At 34.9% G+C, this 19,510-nt stretch overlaps 1 protein-coding gene and 1 pseudogene across 1 annotated transcript in view; both read left to right on the top strand.

Annotated features, from left to right (window-relative positions):
• Window positions 1–14,594, top strand: part of LOC102852896 (ovostatin homolog 2-like) — a 75,453-nt gene extending 60,859 nt beyond the window's left edge. Inside the window, 9 exon segments of the mRNA XM_006901756.1 lie at window positions 353–430; window positions 1,503–1,668; window positions 2,772–2,983; window positions 4,431–4,640; window positions 7,269–7,393; window positions 8,687–8,777; window positions 9,107–9,175; window positions 13,226–13,328; window positions 14,545–14,594. Of these exon segments, the coding sequence (XP_006901818.1) occupies window positions 353–430; window positions 1,503–1,668; window positions 2,772–2,983; window positions 4,431–4,640; window positions 7,269–7,393; window positions 8,687–8,777; window positions 9,107–9,175; window positions 13,226–13,328; window positions 14,545–14,594 (1,104 nt within the window).
• A 4,118-nt stretch (window positions 14,595–18,712) lies between these two features.
• LOC102847185 lies at window positions 18,713–19,301 on the top strand (annotated as a pseudogene).
• The last annotated feature ends 209 nt before the right edge of the window (window positions 19,302–19,510 follow it).

A 19,510-nucleotide genomic window follows, 5' to 3' on the forward strand; every position in this document is an offset into this window, starting at 1 on the left:
AGTATATTCTTTCCATCTTCTTTTAATACTTCCTGGATCATTTAATATTCTGCCTAAAGCATCCTTGATTATAGCAACTCGAGGTTTGAATCTGTTCTTCAGTTCCTTGAGCTTAAGAAGTTGAGGTTAATTTAAATATGTATTTTTTTATGGCATTAGATCTTATTTTTTTTCTTGCTAGATAGTACCACCATGTATCAATTAGTGATCTAACTTTTTAAATTGCCCATTTTCCAGTTGTTTGATGGGTAATAATATTTGTTCCAGTATTCATTTTATACTTAGTTTCACTTCAGAAGAATATTATTCTATGCTCTTTCATCTTGTATGACTCATTATTTCTTTGTTCCAGGGTGGAGACAACGATGAGGACATTTTAATTACTGCCTATATTGTTGGAGCACTTCTTGAGTCTGGCCTGAATTTCAGTGTATGTATTCTCATCAGCATTTGGTTTCAGTTGGTGAAATGCACATTCAATAGATTATGTATTAAAAGTCATTTGAAGTTCCTAGACTGTGTGAAACAGTAAATAATTCAAAGTTTTTGACACTATTAACTTTTTCCCTAGAAATATTATACATGTAGGGAGCTCTGGTTGCTGGGTGGTAAAGCGTTGCAAGATCAACCCCAAAACAAACTATTCAGATCCACCAATTGCTTCTTGGAGAAAAATGAGCAATCTCTTCCAATTACAGCCTCTGAAAACCTGTAAGAGAATCGACTATAAGTTGGTTCTAACTTAATGTCATATAAAAACAATACAATTTTTTTTCATACAAATTGTTTACATATCTTTTGAAGTTCAGCAATAGATTGAGATGAAGAATCTGTTTTAAACATAAAGAGGGAGAGAAACTTGATGGTATAGTGATATAGATTAGGCTATAACTTAAAGTCATCAGTAAGTCCACAAAAGGACGATGAGGCAGTCTCCTCCCTTAAAATTGTCCTCCTTGTAGTGACACATGAATCTGGATCTACTAGGGAGCAGTGAGTGCTCTAAATATAACTGTAATCAAGTGTTCTGTTTTTCTTATAAATGTGGTATACAAACATTTTCAATTTGAATGTGGTTCTTCGTATGTACCACCCAATAGCTAGCCCAGCTCTTTTGATTCCAAAATCTAATCCTAAACTAAGATACTAGAAATGTTCTGAATCATCAGTATATATCATCAAAAATCATCTTTAGCAGCTTTTCTACAAAAAGATGTTTATATTACTAAAATGTTACTAACCAAATACAGAACATCCTATTTGATTACAATTTCAATGTTATTTTAATAATGCAATTCCAAATTTATTTAAACAATAGTCCTGAGCTTTTACTACATACATATGTGTATGAGCAGGCTAGTGTGTGAAATGCACTTCAAGGATTTACTACTACATACCTTGCTAGGAATGAACATTTAGACTTTAAGAAAATATACAAAGTGTTAAAATATTATTTTACAGCAAACTGTTCTTCTAAAATATTTTCATCTTTTTCTAACTAGTTTCCTGTTCTACGAAATGGCCTTTTTTGCCTAGAAGATGCATTGGGAAGTGGTGTCACGAATGGCTATACTCATGCAATTCTAGCTTATGTTTTTGCATTAGCTGGAAAAGAGAAGCAAGCGGAATCTTTACTCCAGATCTTGGATCAGTCTGCAACAAAAATACGTAAGAATAATTTATTTTTGCTGACGAGAGCAAAGTCATGGAACTTACTCAGTAATCATGTAGGAACCCCCCCTTCAACAGTATGCTTTTTCTCTTTATTTATGGAATTCCTCAATGTCCTTTGTCTTCTTTAACCTAGTGATGTTACAATTTAAAAAATTGATCAGGATGTGTCTTTAAAGATAATGATTTTTTTTTTGTCTCATAATTTTCTAGTCTATAAATCCAAAGCAATGCACTGGCAATTAGAGAAGAGTTTTTCCTTCATAGTAGCCCTGAGGGATCTTTGATATTCCTTGACTGCTTATCTTCCACATGGCATCTGTCTTTCTCCAGTGTGTACCTCTCTGTTGTCCATTTTCCTTTTTTATAAGATGCCACTTTGAAGAGATAAGATTCAGTCCGCCTCTACTCTGGTAGAGCTTTATTAATAGAACAAAAGAAAACCTTGTTTCTTGCCAGGGTCAGGTTTAAAATTACAGAAACCTGGACTTCTGGGATTTTTTTTTTTCGGGGTGGATATAATCAACAATAACATATTGTCTTTAAAGATTATTCATATTTCCTATTTATCTTTTTTATTTTTTATTATTTTTTTAATTTTCTGCTGAGGCGGGGTTGATGGGTTTTTTTGTCCCCCAAATGAGAAAGGAGATCAAATATGATGATCAAATATACCATAGTCAATAAAAGTGCTTCCAAAGATCAACCACATACCAACTCTGTGCCATTGAGTTGAGAGTCTTCAGGAGCAGTAAATTCCATGGAAGAAGATTGACCATCTTTTTTCTGCAGAGCAACCAGTGGTACACTTGAACCATATGCCTTTGAGTTGGCAGTGCAGTTCCTTACCACTAGACCATCAGAGCTCCCTTGTTTAGCTCTTATTTTTATGTTGTTATGTACCTTTGAAACAGAACCAACTCACAGCTGATCCTCTTTTGGGTTTTCAGAAGCATTAAATCACACTGGAGAATATATATATATATTTTTTTAATCCTCAGAATTTGCTATGTGAGGACAAGAATGGAATTAGATTTCTTTTTGTTTGTAATTAATACTCTTTATTGGAATTGTGTAAAACTCCTACCTTCTCTTCTCAGATAACGTTATATACTGGGAGCGAGCAAAGAAGCCAAAGGCAGAAGAATCCCCATCTTTCCTTCCTCGGGCACCTTCTGCTGAGAATGAGAAAACCTGTTATGTGCTATTGGCTGTCATTTCTCAGAAAACTCCTGACCTCACTTATGCTAGTAAGATTGTGCAATGGCTCACCCAGCAGATGAATTCCCACGGAGGCTTCTCTTCCACCCAGGTGATCGATGTGTACCTGAGATTAATAATAATATGTATAATGTAGAATGTATGTACTAATGTATATGAACTTCAATAGTGAAGATAATAGAAAAATACCTTCTGAGGGGTAAGATACTTAATATTATAAATACCATTTTATTTAATCGCTATTTATTAGGCATTTATTTTGAAGAAGACTTGAAGCACTTACTGATAGAAATCAAAGACTATAGCCTTCAATAGATTATTTGTAATTTGCAAAGGTAACTTCTTGGTTGACATGCAGTTTAATCATAGCATCATCACATATCTGAACATGAAGAAAAAATAAATCCTCACAATTGGGCCAGTGGGCAACAACAGCATGATAAATAGGAAAATTATTGAAGTTGTCAGGGGTTTAATTTTATTTGTACCTACAACCAATGCCCATAGAAACATCAGGAAAATAGGCTGCCAAAAGCCTCTTTAAAGTGTTTAAAAGCAAAGCTGTTTGAGAACTAAGATATGCTTGAATCAATTCGTGATATTTTTCAAATGTATGCAAAAGCAGGATAAATAAATAAGACCAAAGGAAAAACAGTGCCTTTGAGTTGCTGTGTTGGCAAAGATTGTTAAACGTACCTTGGACTGATAGACTGAACAAATATGTCTTTGAAGAAGTACAAATAAATTGCGTCACAGAAACAAGGTTCACAAAACTTTGTCTAAGTATTTTGGTTATGTCATTGTATGGGACAAGTCCCTGGAGAAAGATTTCATGCTTGGTAAAGCAAAGGGTCAGCAAAAATCAGGAAGAGTCTCTGTTTATATATTTCGTACATTGGGAGTTGTGCCAAACCAAAGGCTATGCCTCTCTAGCAGAGAAAGATGGAGAATCTCCCATACTGGTTACAGCCTCAGACATGCAATAGAGGATCAGTTATGAGGAAGTTCTAACTCAGTGCAACGAATGAGTGAGTGACATGTTGGAAAGCATTTGAATGAAATTTGTAATAGAATAAATTAGTCTGGTTTATGCTTTTCCTTCGGAAATGCAATTGCATTACTATGAAAATGATAGTCACTTTCTTCCTTATTTTTCAAGCTTAGTTTCTGAACGAAACCATGTTAATGAAAGTTCTTTACCTTCTTCTGATTTTTCTTTGTAGATAATGGGAAATTAATGCAACCCAAGGAATCTAGGAGATTACTGAATTATATAACACCTTACATTTTAGAACAGACTTGACACTATTTTCAACAGCAGAGATTATATATTAAGTATTTTAGACTTAATAATTAAAATGACTTTATACAGTAGTAACTTCTAAACACATGCAAATATATCTTTCCATTGTTCACAATATTGCTTGTTGGTGCTCTGTTGATTTGTCTTTGTGGTATATTTTTGTGGATTTAGTTAATGTTGATGCCTAAATGATGGCTAATAGAGCTGGAATCACTGCTTGTATTGTTCTGTTCAGGACACTGCCGTCTGTCTTCTGGCCATAACCAGCTATATGAAGCTCACGTTCTCTAATGAACAAAGCACTATCACCTTTAGAGGTGAAGAAACCAATGAGATCTTCCAGGTTAACAACGACAATCGCTTGCTGGTCCAGCGCTCAGAACTAACAAAAGCACAGGGACAGTATACAGTTGACATGGAAGGACAAGGCTGCACATTTGTCCAGGTAATGTAACTCTGCCTGAGAGGAAAATGAATGTTTCCAGTAAAAGGCAGACTATCCATTTAGTTTTTTGGTTTTGTGGGAGTTTTTTTGCTTTTTTTTTTTAGAATTGTGATAAGTGAATTTGGAAAATATATTGGGTTTCAGATCAATCATTCATACGTATTTTGTTTTATACTATCAATGACCCAAATTGTCCGATCCTCTATGATTCTTGACGTTGCTTTCACCTATCTTAACAAGGGTTTGTTGTTGTGTGCTGTCGGGGCAAAACCAGCCCACAGCTGACTTTCCAGTGGATTTTCAGAGTCACTTAATTATATCGGAGGAGATAGCCCATCCTTCTCCCACCGAGCAGTTGGTGAATATGAATCATGTGCCTTTGGAATTTCAACTCAGCTTCTTGGCACTAGGCTACCAGAGTTACCTTAATGAGGGTTTGTTGTTGTTGTTTACCATCAATTCAGAAATGACCCGTAGTTGACCATCCAGGCAGTTAATTGCACAGGAAAAGATTGCCCATCCTTCTTCCGTGGAGCAGCTAGTGGCCTCAAACCATGTACTTTTTGGATCGCAGAGCAGCTTCTAGCCAGTAGGCATCCACAACTTCCTAATAAAGGTTTTCTCTCTACTTATTAGGGAGCTCTGCTGGCTCAGGGTGAAGAAGCTGTGCTGCTGTGCTCGCTTCGGCAGCACATATACTAAAATTGGAACACTACAGAGAAGATTAGCATGGCCCCTGTGTAAGCATGACATGCAAATTTGGAAGTGTTCCACATTTTTAAGAACTCTAGAAGTCCTAATCCACAACATAAACAGTCTTCCAAGTATCCTGAAAAATCTACAACCAGGAGAGGATAAAATTGATGAATGGGACTTTTAAGAATCAAATCCCTATGCACATCCAAAAACTTCTCCAATAGGGTAAAAAGGGAAGCCACGGGCTGGGAAAAAGTATTTGGTAATTACATGTCAGATAAGGGACTTATATCTAGAATTTATAAATTACTTGAGAACCTCAACAAGATAAACAATCCAATTGAAAAATGGGCACAGGATATGAACAGACACTTCAACAAAGAAGACATTCAGATGGCCAACAAGCACATGAAGAAATGTTCAAAATCCCTACCTCTAAGAGAGATGCAAATTAAAACAACTATGAGATATCATCTAACCCCAGTAAGAATAGGAAAATTTAACAGAACAGCAAGAAATAAATGCTTGCAAGTTTGTGGAGAAACTGGAACCTTTATTCACTGTTGGTGAAAGTGTAAAATGGTGCAACCACTGTGGAAGGTTGTGTGGTGCTTTCTCAAAAAGTTGCAAATAGAGATAACATTTGACTCAGCAATTCCACTACTGGTAATATACCCCAAAGAGACCATATATGCCATCCAAGTAGATATATGCACACCCATGTTTATTGAGGCTTTATTCACAATAGCAAAGAGTTGGAAGCAACCTAAGTGCCCATCAACAAATGAATGGATAGAAAATATTCACACAATAAAATACTATGCTGCATTGAAAAACAAGGAACTCATGCAATATTATTCAAAATTGGTGACTCTGGATGACGTTATGTTGAGTGAAATATCTCAGTCACAGAAGGACAAATACTGCATTATGCCATTGTTGTAAAACAGGACTGACATCGGTTTTGGGAGGAGACTGAGAAAGATGGGATAAATAATGTGTACTGCAATGAAACAGATGAGGGAGAAAACTGTTTAAAAGGGAGATGTGATTGTGTATAGTTGTCATGACAGGAGTCAAGAATGAAGGCTGCATAGTGTGGGATGGACTTAGGGGCTGGGATTACATACCAATGAAAGAATTTTTCTTTTGCTTTTCAAAGAGACAAGTGAATTGGGGGGAGAGAAGGGTGGGCAGGGAGAAAAGTGCAACAATCAATGAATCGAAATCCTCAGTCTCTGTAAACTTTCATTAAAATTAATAATAATAAAAAAGAATAAAAGAAGAAGCTGTGCTGCTAATCCCAATGGTGAGCGGTTCAAATCTACCAGTTGCCCTGCAGGAGACAGATGGCGATCTCCACTTTGTGATCAACTCTCTTTGAAAATCTGTTAGAGGGTCAGCTATGACTTGTTCTGACTCAATGGCACCAGCAATAACAACATAATCTATTTACTATTTATTTTACTCACCTTTCCCTGGTAACTGCACTAGAATGATTCTGTGTCTAAACCTTGAAGTGTTATCTTGCTACTTTCTATATTATCATTAAATGTCACTCTTCTTCCCTCATTGATGTTATCTCATCAAAAAGACAAGTTATTTTATGAAGAAGTAGTCCCTAAATTATAGATGGATAATTTAATGGTTTCTTAAGGAATACAATACTGATAAAAAGCATTTGCATATTTTCATTAAATTATGTTGGTAATGATTCTTCTATCTTCTGAAGAATAGGTGTGTTAATAACAGAAAGTCCTCACTTGAAAACAATATATTCAAATTTTATAAATAGACTGGTAGAAAATGAAAATAAAAACAACCCAAAAACAAAGAATAACTCCTCAGTGTTCTGGTTTGTTTGGTTTTTAATTTTTTTTACTATAAAGAATTAAGTTCTCCTATTATTATTTTTATTTTTTTACTCTGTAGGCTACCCTTAGGTATAACATGTTGGTACCCAAGAAGGCATCTGGATTTGCCCTTTCCTTGGAAATGGTGAAGGGAAACTCTTCAGATGAATTCCAGATGAATTATAATTTAACTGTGACTTTCAAGTAAGAGCCACATTCCTCCCCCCACACCCTCAGGTTAGAGAGAAGGTACTGTATCAAAAAAATATTTTAAACAGTAGTAAAAGAATAATTTTGAATACTGGTAGTTATGTCAATGGAATTTACAAGGAAACTCTGGTAAATTAGTCCAAAGAAAGCTGGCATTGCTAACCCAAAGGTGGTACTTCTCTAAAGATTCCAATCCATTTGGCACCTCATCAGAAGAAAGGTGGGCAGTCTTCACATGACTTCCACTCTAGAAAACTTCAGGAGGGTCACCTATGAATTGATTCTGACTCTAAGGTGAGCTAAGTTATTGTTATGTGCCCTTGAGTCAGAACTGACTCAGCAGGCCTCCAACAAGTTTCCAGAGGCCGTAAATCACACAGGAGGAGATTGCCTATCTTTCTCCAATGGAGAAGCCAGCGATTCCAAACCACCTGTCTTTGCATTGGCAGTGTAACTCCTTACCACGAGGCTACCAAAACTAGATTTATGTAGGTCTAACTTGAAAGCTTCTGTTTCACTGATATTTCAGTAATATTTAGGCTTTCTTGTGAAGAAGCACTGGCAGTTTTGGACAATGGAAATTCTGTTTTTCTTCTGAAAAATAAATATAGGCGAGCCTATAATAGCACACTAATATCTGTATTTGAACTCTAAAAAGCAAAAATTTTATTTTTCACTTTTAGAGGAGAAAAATAATGTCCTTAAATAGAAATATATGTCTAAATTCCAAAGATCATTTTAATCAATATATGGAGAAATGTTGAGTAAAACTAACTTGGGAAATTTACTAGGATTTCTGAATGAAAGAGCAAACACATCGAAGAATTCTTAACTTCATGTCTCAGTAGCCCTACTCAGGGGAAAGGGCACACCATCAAGTCTCTCTTTGGGACATACCCATTGGAAAATTAACTTTATAATTTTAAAATAAATATCTCTTTTAAGAGTTGTTATGCAGATCTAAGACTAACATAAGTATATGTAATAAAAATCTATAACTTTTGTATTTAAATTTTGCCTTTGAAGGCTCAGATAAATCAGAAAATAGGAATTTAGGAAGAGACTGGTTTGTAATAATTATTTTTTGCTCTAACAATCTTACTTTGTATCATTTGACCTATTTCACTATGATACACCAATCCTTCATTGTGTGAGAACAATTTTCTTTAAATGTTTCTCCATCAGTGTTTGCCTTTCCTCTAGACTGCTGGACAGTTAATATATACAACCATGCAACCTACACTTAGAAAATGAGTGAGTTTTGTTTTTTGTTTGTTTTCATTTCAGCTACACTGGAATTCGCAAAAACTCCAATATGGTCATTGTTGATGTAAAAATGTTGTCAGGATTTTCTCCAGTCATGTCATCTCTTGAGGAGGTAAATAATTGTCCTGTAATTTAGGACAGAAAAATAATATAATAGCATAAACAAAAAAGTTGGTTAACAAAACTGAACCATAAAATTCTTCATTTTAGAAAATTTAGGGTTCATATTGTTGGGTTTTTTTTTATCATTCTGATGAGATTAAAAGCATTTAGGGTGTTGTAGAAGTAGACTGCTGTAATTCTGGAGAGATAATGTTTTATATCTCATAAAAAAGTCCAGAAGTAAAAATAAAAAGCTTGGTATTTTAAATTCTTAAGAAGTAGCACTACATTAACTCTAATGACTACAGTCGTTATTAAATCTTTTTATTTTCCTTAAAGCTTGAAAATAATGGACAAGTGATGAAGACTGAAGTCCAGAGCAGTCATGTTCTTTTCTACTTGGATAATGTAAGCTCAGAATCAATTTTCCTTTTTATTTCTTTTCCTCTGTGGTCAAAATGGGTATTTTTATTCTTCATACAAAAATAACTAGAACAGAACATTGATACTGAACTGCCAAAAAAGTTCAAATTTGATTTAGAAGAGGCTGTGGCAAGGATATCATTATTGATGTCAGATGGATCCTGGCTGAAAACGGAAGAATGTCTATTTGTTTTTTATTGTTTGTAAAAATGCACTTGACTGTGTGGATCATAATAAACTACAGCTAAAATAGATGCAAGCCAAAATCACAATGAGACACCACTTCACTCCCAATAGGATAGTTAAGATTAAAAACAACAGCAGCAGCAAAACTACAAGCTAAAAATGGCAACTGATGTGAAGCAAGGAAATGGGAACTCTTCTTTTATATAGTAGTCAAACAAAATTTTTTATATTTATTCATTGTTGCACATTTTCTCCCCCTTTCTTTCCTCATTCACCAACCCACCCTGCTATGTACCATTTTTCTAGATGGTTCTCATACATATAATGCATAATCATATATTCATTTCAGAACAGTTCTTCCACTTATCTATTCTAATGCAGTGTTAATTATCTATCCATTCATTCTCCATTCCCCCCAACCCCCCTAAGTCTGTCCTATTTTATAACAACAGTGTTATGCAGTGTTTATTATCCTTTTGTGACTGAGATATTTCACTCAGCATAATGTCCTTCCATTGCTGGTGGCAGTGCAAAATGGTATGATCGTTGTGATGGTTGGCAGTTCCTAAAAAAACCTGAAAAATTGAGTTGCCATATGCATATGACACAACCTTCCTTACTGAAAGTGAGGAGGACTTGAAACACTTGCTATAGAAGATCAAAGACTATAACCTTTAGTATAGATTGTATCTCAATATAGACTGTATCTCAACATCAGGAAAATAAAAATCTTATCTATTGGGCTGATAGGCAACATCATGATAGAGGGAGAACAGATTGAAATTCTCAATTATTTCCTTTTACTTGGATCCATAATCACACCCTTGGAACTAGCAGTCAAGAAATTAGAAGACATACTACTTTGGCACAGTCTGCTGTCATGGACCTCTCCACAGTACTAAGGAACTATGACGTCAGTGTAAAGCCTAAGGAGAACCTGATTTAAACCATGGAACCAAGGTCTTTTCAATCACTTCTTATGCATCTGAGAGTTGGACAATGAATAAAGATGATAGAAGAAGAATCAATACCTTTGAGTTGTGATGTTGGAGAAGATTACTGACTATCCTGTAGTTTACCAAAATAACTAATGTTTTGCAGAAAGGGCAGCCAGAGTGCTCTTCAGAGACAAATGTCAAAACTTCATCTCCCATGATTTGAACATGTTGTTAAAGGAGCTTGTTCCTTAGAAAGAGACATCATGATTGGGAAGATAGAGGGTCAGCAAAAGAGAAGAATACCCTAAAAGAGATGGACTGGTACAGTGATTACAGCAATGAATTCAAGCATGTCAGATGATGAGGATGGCACACGATAGGACGGGGTTTAGGTCTGTTATTCTTAGAGTCACTATGAGCCATACTTAATACAGTTGCACCTAACATTATGGCCTAGTAATTTCACTTCTAAATATATATCTAAAAGAGCACTTAGGGTCCACAGAAGAAGAGCCATGGCGAGATTCAGAGCCCCCATAGGCAGGACAATGTCCAGTCCAAGCATGAAGCAGCTAGAGTGGTCATAGCCCAAATCCCTAAAAGATTTAAGGGCTTGATCCTTCCAGTGGTGGAGTGTTAATGATTAGAGACAATGATAATAGGGAGGCAAAAGTTACATCACAGCCAGGAAGCAGGTACTGACAAAGAGAGAATCAGTACTTTCGGTGCCTGAGTGATGTCAGAAGTTGTGGTGACTTTGGTGCATGAATGACATTAGAGAACAGGGATGAAAATGAAAACCACCCACTAAACTTTGGACTCTCCTTAGGCTTGTATATGGGCCCCAGACTAGGCCCGCAGGCCCACCCAGAGAAGGAGGCCATAAATATAGTCTCACCTTAATAGTATACTGCCTGTCCTCCATATTTCTTTTCAAGGAGTAAGGTCTGTGCCTTTGGGGATATAACTTTGTAACAAATCTGTCTTTACTTATTACCTTTTATTAAAAAAACCATAAAAGGACTTGAAAGCAGATTCAGAGACTTTTTTGTCAATATTCATTGCAGCACAGTTCACAAAAGATCAAAACAACCTAAATGTCCATCAAGTGAATAAATAAACAAAATATGGTAAATACATACAATTAGCTAATTAGAGAAATGAAGTCTTGATATACACTACAATATAAATGGTGCAGAAAGATATTAAGTAAAGTAAAATAAGTCATTGTCAAAAGGACAGATATATTAACTCATTTGGAAGCAGGAGTGGCATCCATTTCCTAAACAGCATGCCTCTGGAAATTCTATAAACTTTGATAAATGTTAATAGTTGTGGAGGGGCTTCAGGCCTTTTTTTCCACAGAGTTGTTATGAGTCATGCTCAACTTGAAGGCAATCTACAACAATTATGTATAAGAAAATAGCGAGAAAAGGAAAATGTGTCAAAAAGAGTTTATCAGTCATTACTGAGGTAGAAGGAAAGGGGAAAGAATGATGATGGAGAGATTGCATTGATTAAGGGTAGATTGGTACAACTGATAATTTTAATTAATTTCAATATGTTATAGACCTGTGAAAAGTGGAATTGGCAAAATTTGTGTGATAGATATAATTACAACAGAGACAAAAGAGAGGGAGAAGAGTAGTTGCTGAGACTACCTATGTCTATTAAAAAACCCCAATGGATTGAATTTCTTGGTTAAAGGTTTAGGGTCATTGTCTTTTCTATCTCCTAGTTTTTTGCCTAGTGCTTGGGGTCTAAAAAGCTTGCAAGCAACCATCATAGGTAGAACAATTTGTCTCTATTTGCCTTAAACAACAGAGAAAGAAAATCAGTCAGAAATAGAAAGAGGATATGGAATGTCTGGCTAAATGCTTTCATGAGCAATTAGCTTCTTTGCCATGAGACCAGAAGATGATTTCAAGATACTATTACTGATTTTTAAATCAAAGATTCTATAAGAACAATGCTGATCAAAGGGGTGAGGGTGTGAGAAAAACAGAATTTCAAGTTTTTTTATGAACTCCAGCTTATCTGAAGTAAAAAATGTTGGATGAATCCTTAAAACTCTTGCCCTAAGATAATCTTTTAAGTTTTGAAACAAAAATGCCTCCTGAAGTCTTTGTAAAACCAAAAGATAATTTAGCTTAACAGTTAAAAAAGCTTTGATTGAACATCATGCTTTATAAAATTATCTATATAGACTCAAACTAGCAATGACAACCTGAAAGATTAGCCAGAAAACATGATTTAGAGGCTAGTTAATTTGTTAATGAAAATGAACTTAGAAAGAGAGGGTGAAAATGGTTATACAACCCAAAGAATCTAATCAGTGTCACTAAATGGTACATACAATTTATGATTCATGTTTCATTTGATACATTTAAAGAAATATTTAAATTGATAATTTTTATTGTTTATATCTTCTATAAGAACAACAAAATAGTTTTCAAAACATAAAAGAATATTAAAAATTAACCCTATTTCCCCCCCTTGATTATTTTATTCCCATTAATTCTCATTATTTCATAAATACCTGAGCTTCTGCATGGATGCTTCTGGATATTATCTCATTTTTATTTCTCATAGCTTCTAATATTGATTACAGAGAGATGTATAATTCTTTTAAGTTTGGCCTGAACTTCAATAAAGTGTTCCTATATATACATCATTACCAGTCACATAAATGGCTACATTTTACTATAATGCTTATAGCTAAATGCTTGATTTAAATACTGAAACTTATTACTTTGTATAATTTAATTCTAATTAGCTCATTAATTTGCATTGTGGAAGATACTTAAAAATAATTCAAGTAACAGAATATTGTACTTTTTGGAGAGAATTTGCTCAGTTAATTTCTTTTTGTAGGCCTGCTCTTACATATTTATAATTTATGTCTTTACAGATTTTTGATACAACAAAAAGTTTTACTTTCTCTGTTGAGCAAAGTAATCTTGTGTCCAATATTCAGTCAGCTTCAGCCATGGTCTATGATTATTATGAAAAAGGTAAGTAAGCACATGACAATTAGATCTGATATTCCCATAGTTATTAAATGATCTAACATCACCCACAGTTTCAAGATTAAATAATAGATGTTTTAACTTTTTATGGCTACTAATTTTTCCGCTCCATAATATGTTTTTTGATGTAGACTATTTTGTAGTTACTAGAATTTTTCATGACCTAAAATACTTTTTCATATAATATGTAAGGACTCTACAATTTGAAATATAAACCATGCTAAACTGTCAGATTACATTGGTGGTGGTGGTGGTGATGATGTCAGTAGAATTTACAGTTTCATACCACTTCTGGGTAATTAATTTAAGAAGAGGAGTAGTGAACATTCTGGAAGGTTTTGGAAAGTTTTTATATATTTTATGTCTTAGATTCCAAAGTAATTATTATGAAGTATCTGCATAATGCAAAGGGTTAAGGCACTTGGCTAACTCAAAGGCTGGTGCTTGAAGTCCATCTTTAGGTACCTCCAAAGAAAAGAAACTTATAATCTACTCTTTTAAAAAAATGTCATTCAAAAATCTATAGGGTGCATTCTACTCTGAAACATGTGGGGTTGCCATAATAAGTTACTGGCTCATTGAGAAACAATTTTGGTAAAATTCATAAGAAAAGTCTCTGGAAGGTTAATGATATGAATTCCTTATTGAACACAATTTTCCAAGGATGAATTCTGGATTTATTGTTTACCAAGTGCATTTACTTTATCAGGTACCTAAAATTTTATGAGTATATATCTGAAGTAGTAAAATGTGAGAGAATGAATAACTTTGAAATATTATGAGACAGATTAGACCTAATGAATGTATATTGTCTAGATACTTTAGCATAAAAAAGTGTTCATTTTGACAAAGTAAATAAATAACCAATAGGATTCTTCAGTTATTATTCTTCTTTAGAATGTTTCCATGCATATGCATATTCACATTCATTTTATTTGGAGATCTATTTGTATATGAATATATCCTCTAGTATGTAAAAACATTGTAAGTATAAGTCCTTTGTACCATAATCCAGCTCTACTGTCATGGTGATCTTGTGTCTATGTTTATAATGAATGTAATGCTATAGCCATTTAATTTTTGCATTGATGTATTCAGCAGAATTGTGACACCAGAACATCACAGAATGTGTGTTGTTAGAGGAATAAAAATAAGTAGTTTTTAAAAAATGGAACCTTAATAAACTTTCTCTATTTTTCAGATGAATATGCTTTTGTTTCTTATAACATCCCTATTTCAGTTTCCCAGTGAAACGATACAAAGCGCACACACACACACACTCACAAAAGGTAAGGCTATGTTATACATCTGTAAAAACACTCCTAATAAGAAAAAAAAAATCTAGAACATGATTTCAACCATGATCTTTTCTACTACTTCCTGTACATCTGAAATTTGGACAATGACTAAGGATAGCAGAAGAAGAACTGATGCCTTTGAGTTGTAGTGTTCAAGAATAATACAGAATGTACCACAGACTGCCAAAAGAACAAATAAAATTTGTCTTGGGGAAAGTGCAACCAAGATGTTCCTTGGAGACAAGGATCATGAAACTTGGTTGTACATATTTTGAACATGTTGTTAGGGAAAATCAATCCCTGAATAAGGACATCATTCTTGAAAAAGTGAAGGGTCAGAGAAAGGGAGGAATAACCCCAATACGATGGGTTAACAGAATGACTATCACAACAAACTCAAGTGTATCAGAGACCGTAAGGATGGTAGAAGATAGTGCAAGGTGCAAATCTAAGGATGGTAGTAGATAGTGCAAGGTGCAAATCTATTGTTCAAAAGGTACCTGAGTTTTAGGCAACTCAAAGGCACATAACAGCAACTGGTACATATACTTATGGACTCAAATAGAGCAATATTTGAGGTGCAGGACTGGCCAGTGTTTCTTTCTGTTACGCATATGAGTTGAAATTGACTCAATGGCTCACATTTGTTGTTCAATGTATACCTATACATGTATACAACATGTATATATTATTTGCATATATTTGTGTATGTGTGCATATATAGAGTGTGTGTGTGTGTACATATATTTATTTATTACTTACATTATTTTTTTAATCCCATCTCAGGTATTCAATTTGAACACATTCTTCCACATCAAACCTTGAACAAGTTCTTCCATATCAAACTGGAAAGAAAGAGCCATCTTGTAACTGAAACAGTCTGTAATGTACTGTAACTCCTTGTCACATTTTGTTTCTTTATTGTTCCATTAAATGCTGTAATTATCCATCTGAGTCTAGGAGTTTCTTTTTTTCCTGGTATTTAACTAATAGCTTTTCATTCTACAAAATGTTATTCTTTTTATTCAGTACCTTCTTTGTTAACAACTAAGATAATTTATTGCTGTTGTTAGATATTATATCAATTTTAGAGTACTCCAAATACTGAGACAAAAGATGAGAGACAGATTTAGTATAAGTTGAAAGAACTTCCTGTGAATTCAAAAAAAGAAAATAAGAACAATACAGAAAGATACAACAAAACACAGTTTTCCCAGGGGAAACAATAATTAACTGATGGCTTTATTGAGCAGATGTACAAGATCAAGAGGATAATAGGTTACTTTGGGTTTATTTTTAAAAATCATTTTATTGCTCTAAGCATGCAATTTATTACTGTTAATATTTGATGTTTATCTTTGTCTAAATTAACACTGTTGTTTCAACATGGAATTAATATTGAAAGGAGGTATGATGTGTTGAAAATTAATTTGGAAATGAAAATTACTCTTTCAACTTTAATCCACATTTCTGATTTGAGTCTTTTTTGAGACTTCACTGACTCAATTAGGAATCAATGGAATCCTACAGGGCAGTGGACAATTTCCCCATAGAATTTCCAAGGCTGTAAATCTTTATGAAGAAGACTGGCTCATCTCTCTCCTATAGAGTGGTAGGGGTCAGATTCTCCAGTCTTTTGGTTAGCATCTGAATACCTTAACTATAGTGGCACCAGGTCATTTTTTATAATTCCATGGAGAAGATAAAGGTATTAATTAATACTCCAGTTGTGAGATTAAAGCATTTGAAACAAAGTTTAGAATCTATCAGTATATGCAACCAATATAATATACAGCAATGAATAATAGAAATTAAAAATGCAAAATGTTTAATCATAAGGATTTTATTTTTAGGTTTATTTCTTTTTATAGTCTCCTTGCTCAATGTGTGTTTCAACGAATGCCCAAATTCCAAGATAATTATTAATAAAAAAGCTATTCTTGTCTAGTGTAAGCATTTAAAATGCTTAACTGCTAACAAATAAGATGTATGTATTAGCCTTCCTAGAGGCACCTCAGAAGAGTTCTAAAACTCAGCCATTCAAAACTCTATGGAGCACAGTTCTAGTTTGCACATGTGGAATCACGATAAGTCAGAATCAACTTGATGGCAATCAACAACATTAACACAATGCTTACTTATGGTTTATTGCAGAAGAACATCTGGTATTTGTTCATGTCAGGTGTATTAAGAATGGCTTTGGATCCTTTTATTTCTCCTACTTTACCAAAACCTAGCACATCATAGTGGGATACCACTACCCACACTTGAAAAAAAAACAACAAACCTCAAGGATCCTTGGATGCTTAGGGAGATTCCAGCCAAAGGAAACGTGACTTTTCCAATGCAATGTGCTAAAGGTTCAAGAAGAACAGGAATTTATGTTGAAGTATGTGACATTCCTCATTGGTAGTATTTTTTTCTACTCAAGCAATTTTCAGTTCTTTTTTTACCTGACATGTATTTGTTAGTTAGTCTGACCATGTGAAAAAACAATTTCTCAAGCTGTAATTAAGAAGAAAAGTTATGATGAAATCAGCTGGTTAGTGTACCTTAAGTACCAGGAAAAGCCTTGGCTTTAGCATATATGTTTGTTAAATTGCCCAACGTTACCATAAGCATGGGAGGTGCAAGAGTTTACCATATCTGATACAAGGACCTTGTTGTGGAGCAATTCACTTGTGTAACTTGTCCTTTCACTGGGAAGTCTCACTATTTCCTTTTTTATTTTTTTTAATTTTTATTTTATATTGGTTTGCTTACAAAGTTCATATACATTTGTTTCACACTGTTTTTCTTTTTTGATATTTTTTAATTGTGATTTTAAAAAAAGTTCACAGAAAACTAGATTTTCATTTATTCATTCATTGCTGCACATTTTACCCCTTCTCCTTCCCATCCCCCTTTCCATTCCAAATGTTTTATAAAATTGTTCACCATTGGACTCTTCCCACCATTACCCTATCTGTTCAGGTCCCAATTGAAGCTTTCCAATTTACTTTGCCTAATCCCTCTACCCACCAAATTGTGCAACCATGTGACTTCTCCCCTCTGCTCTCAGTCCTTTCCCCCTTGGGTCCCAATACATGTTTTACTAGTTATCCTTCTATTTTTACAATAATGGTCTTATGCAGTATTTGTCCTAATAAGACTGAGTTAGTTCACTCAGCAAAATGCTTTCCAGTCTCTCACAAGTTATTTAGTATTTTTCAAAATCATTGCTCCTGAGTGCTACATAGTATTCCATCATGTGAACATACCATAATTTCTCAATCCATTTGGTTGTGGTTTGACATTTGGTCTCTTTCCATGTTCTTGCGATGGTGAATAATGCTGCCATGAGCATTGGTGTGTACAAGTTTTCATCATTTGTGCCTCAGTTCTAATTTTCCTTGGGGTATATTCCTAATAGTAGAATACTACTGAGTTATATGGAATTTCTATGTTGAGATTTCTGAGGATTTGCCAAACTATCTTCTAGAATGGTTGTTCCGTTTTACAATCCCTCCAACAGTATATGAGAATTCCCACCTCTCCACATCCTTTCCAACATTTATTGCTTGCTGCCCTACTAAATTTTGCAACTGCTACTGGGGTGAGATAGTGTCTCATTGTGGTTTTGATTTGCATTTTTCTTATTGCCAGTGATTTTGAGCATTTCTTCATGTGTCTGTTGGCAGTCCTAATGTCTTTCTCTGTGAAAATTCTTAGCATGTCTTCGGCCCATTTTATAATTGTGTTATCAGGGTTGTTTTGTCCCACCCACCCCCTGTACAATTTTGTTATGAGACCTCTGTCTGAGATGATATGGCCGAATGTTTTTTCCTTGTAGATAGGTTTTCCTTTCACCCTGTTGGGGGGTGGGGTGGGGGGAATGATGACTACAGAGATATTTTCTTTAGAAAGTCCCTTTCGGTTACAGAATGGAGAGAGTGGGGAAGGCTGCGTCTGGCTCCGTCTGTTCTCACAGCCAATGCAATACAGTGAGCTCCGTAAAGACAGCGGCGGGCCAGGCAGAGCCGGACGGCACTGGGCTAGTCTCTGTGCATCACGGACAAAAAATAACTAACCATGGGCAAAGGAGATCCTAAGAAGCCAAGAGGCAAAATGTCATTATATGCGTTTTTCGTGCAAACCTGCCTAGAGGAGCAGAAGAAGCAGCACCCAGATGCTTCTGTCAACTTACAATTTTCTAAAAGCATTCAGAGAGGTGGAAGACCATGTCTGCTAAAGAGAAAGGTAAATTTGAAGACATGGCAAAGGCAGACAAGGCCCGTTATGAGAGATGAAAACCTATATCCTTCCTAAGGGCGAAACAAAAAGAAGTTCAAAGATCCCAATGTGCCCAAGAGCCCCCCTTCGTCTTTTTTTCTTATTTTGTTCTGAGTATCACCCCCAAATCAAAGGCAAGCACCCTGGCCTTTCCATTGGTGATGTTGCGAAGAAGCTGGGAGATATGTGGAATTAATACTGCTGCCACTGACAAGCAGCCCTATGAGAAGAAGGCTGTTAAGCTGAAGGAGAAGTACGAGAAGGATATTGCTGCATGCAGGGCTAAAGGCAACCCTCATGACGCCAAAAAGGGAGCTGTCAAGGCCGAGAAAAGCAAGAGGAAGAAGGAAGAGCAGGAAATGAAGATGAGGACGAGGAAGATGAATAAGTTGGTTGTAGCACAGGTTTTTGTTCTTGTCTATAAAGCATTTAATCCTCCTGGACACAACTCACTCCTTTTAGAGAAAAAAAAATGACATATAAGGCTGTGTAAGATTTGTTCTTAAACTGTATAGTGTCTTTTTTTTTTTTTGTATGGTTAACACAAGGAAAACGGGGTTGCCTTTATAGTAAAAAAAGTTATTTCTAGATCCATCT

This window comes from Elephantulus edwardii, unplaced genomic scaffold, assembly GCF_000299155.1.
Source record: "Elephantulus edwardii isolate Elephantulus edwardi_28Jun2011 unplaced genomic scaffold, EleEdw1.0 scaffold00342, whole genome shotgun sequence".
Classification (NCBI taxonomy): Eukaryota; Metazoa; Chordata; class Mammalia; order Macroscelidea; family Macroscelididae; genus Elephantulus; species Elephantulus edwardii.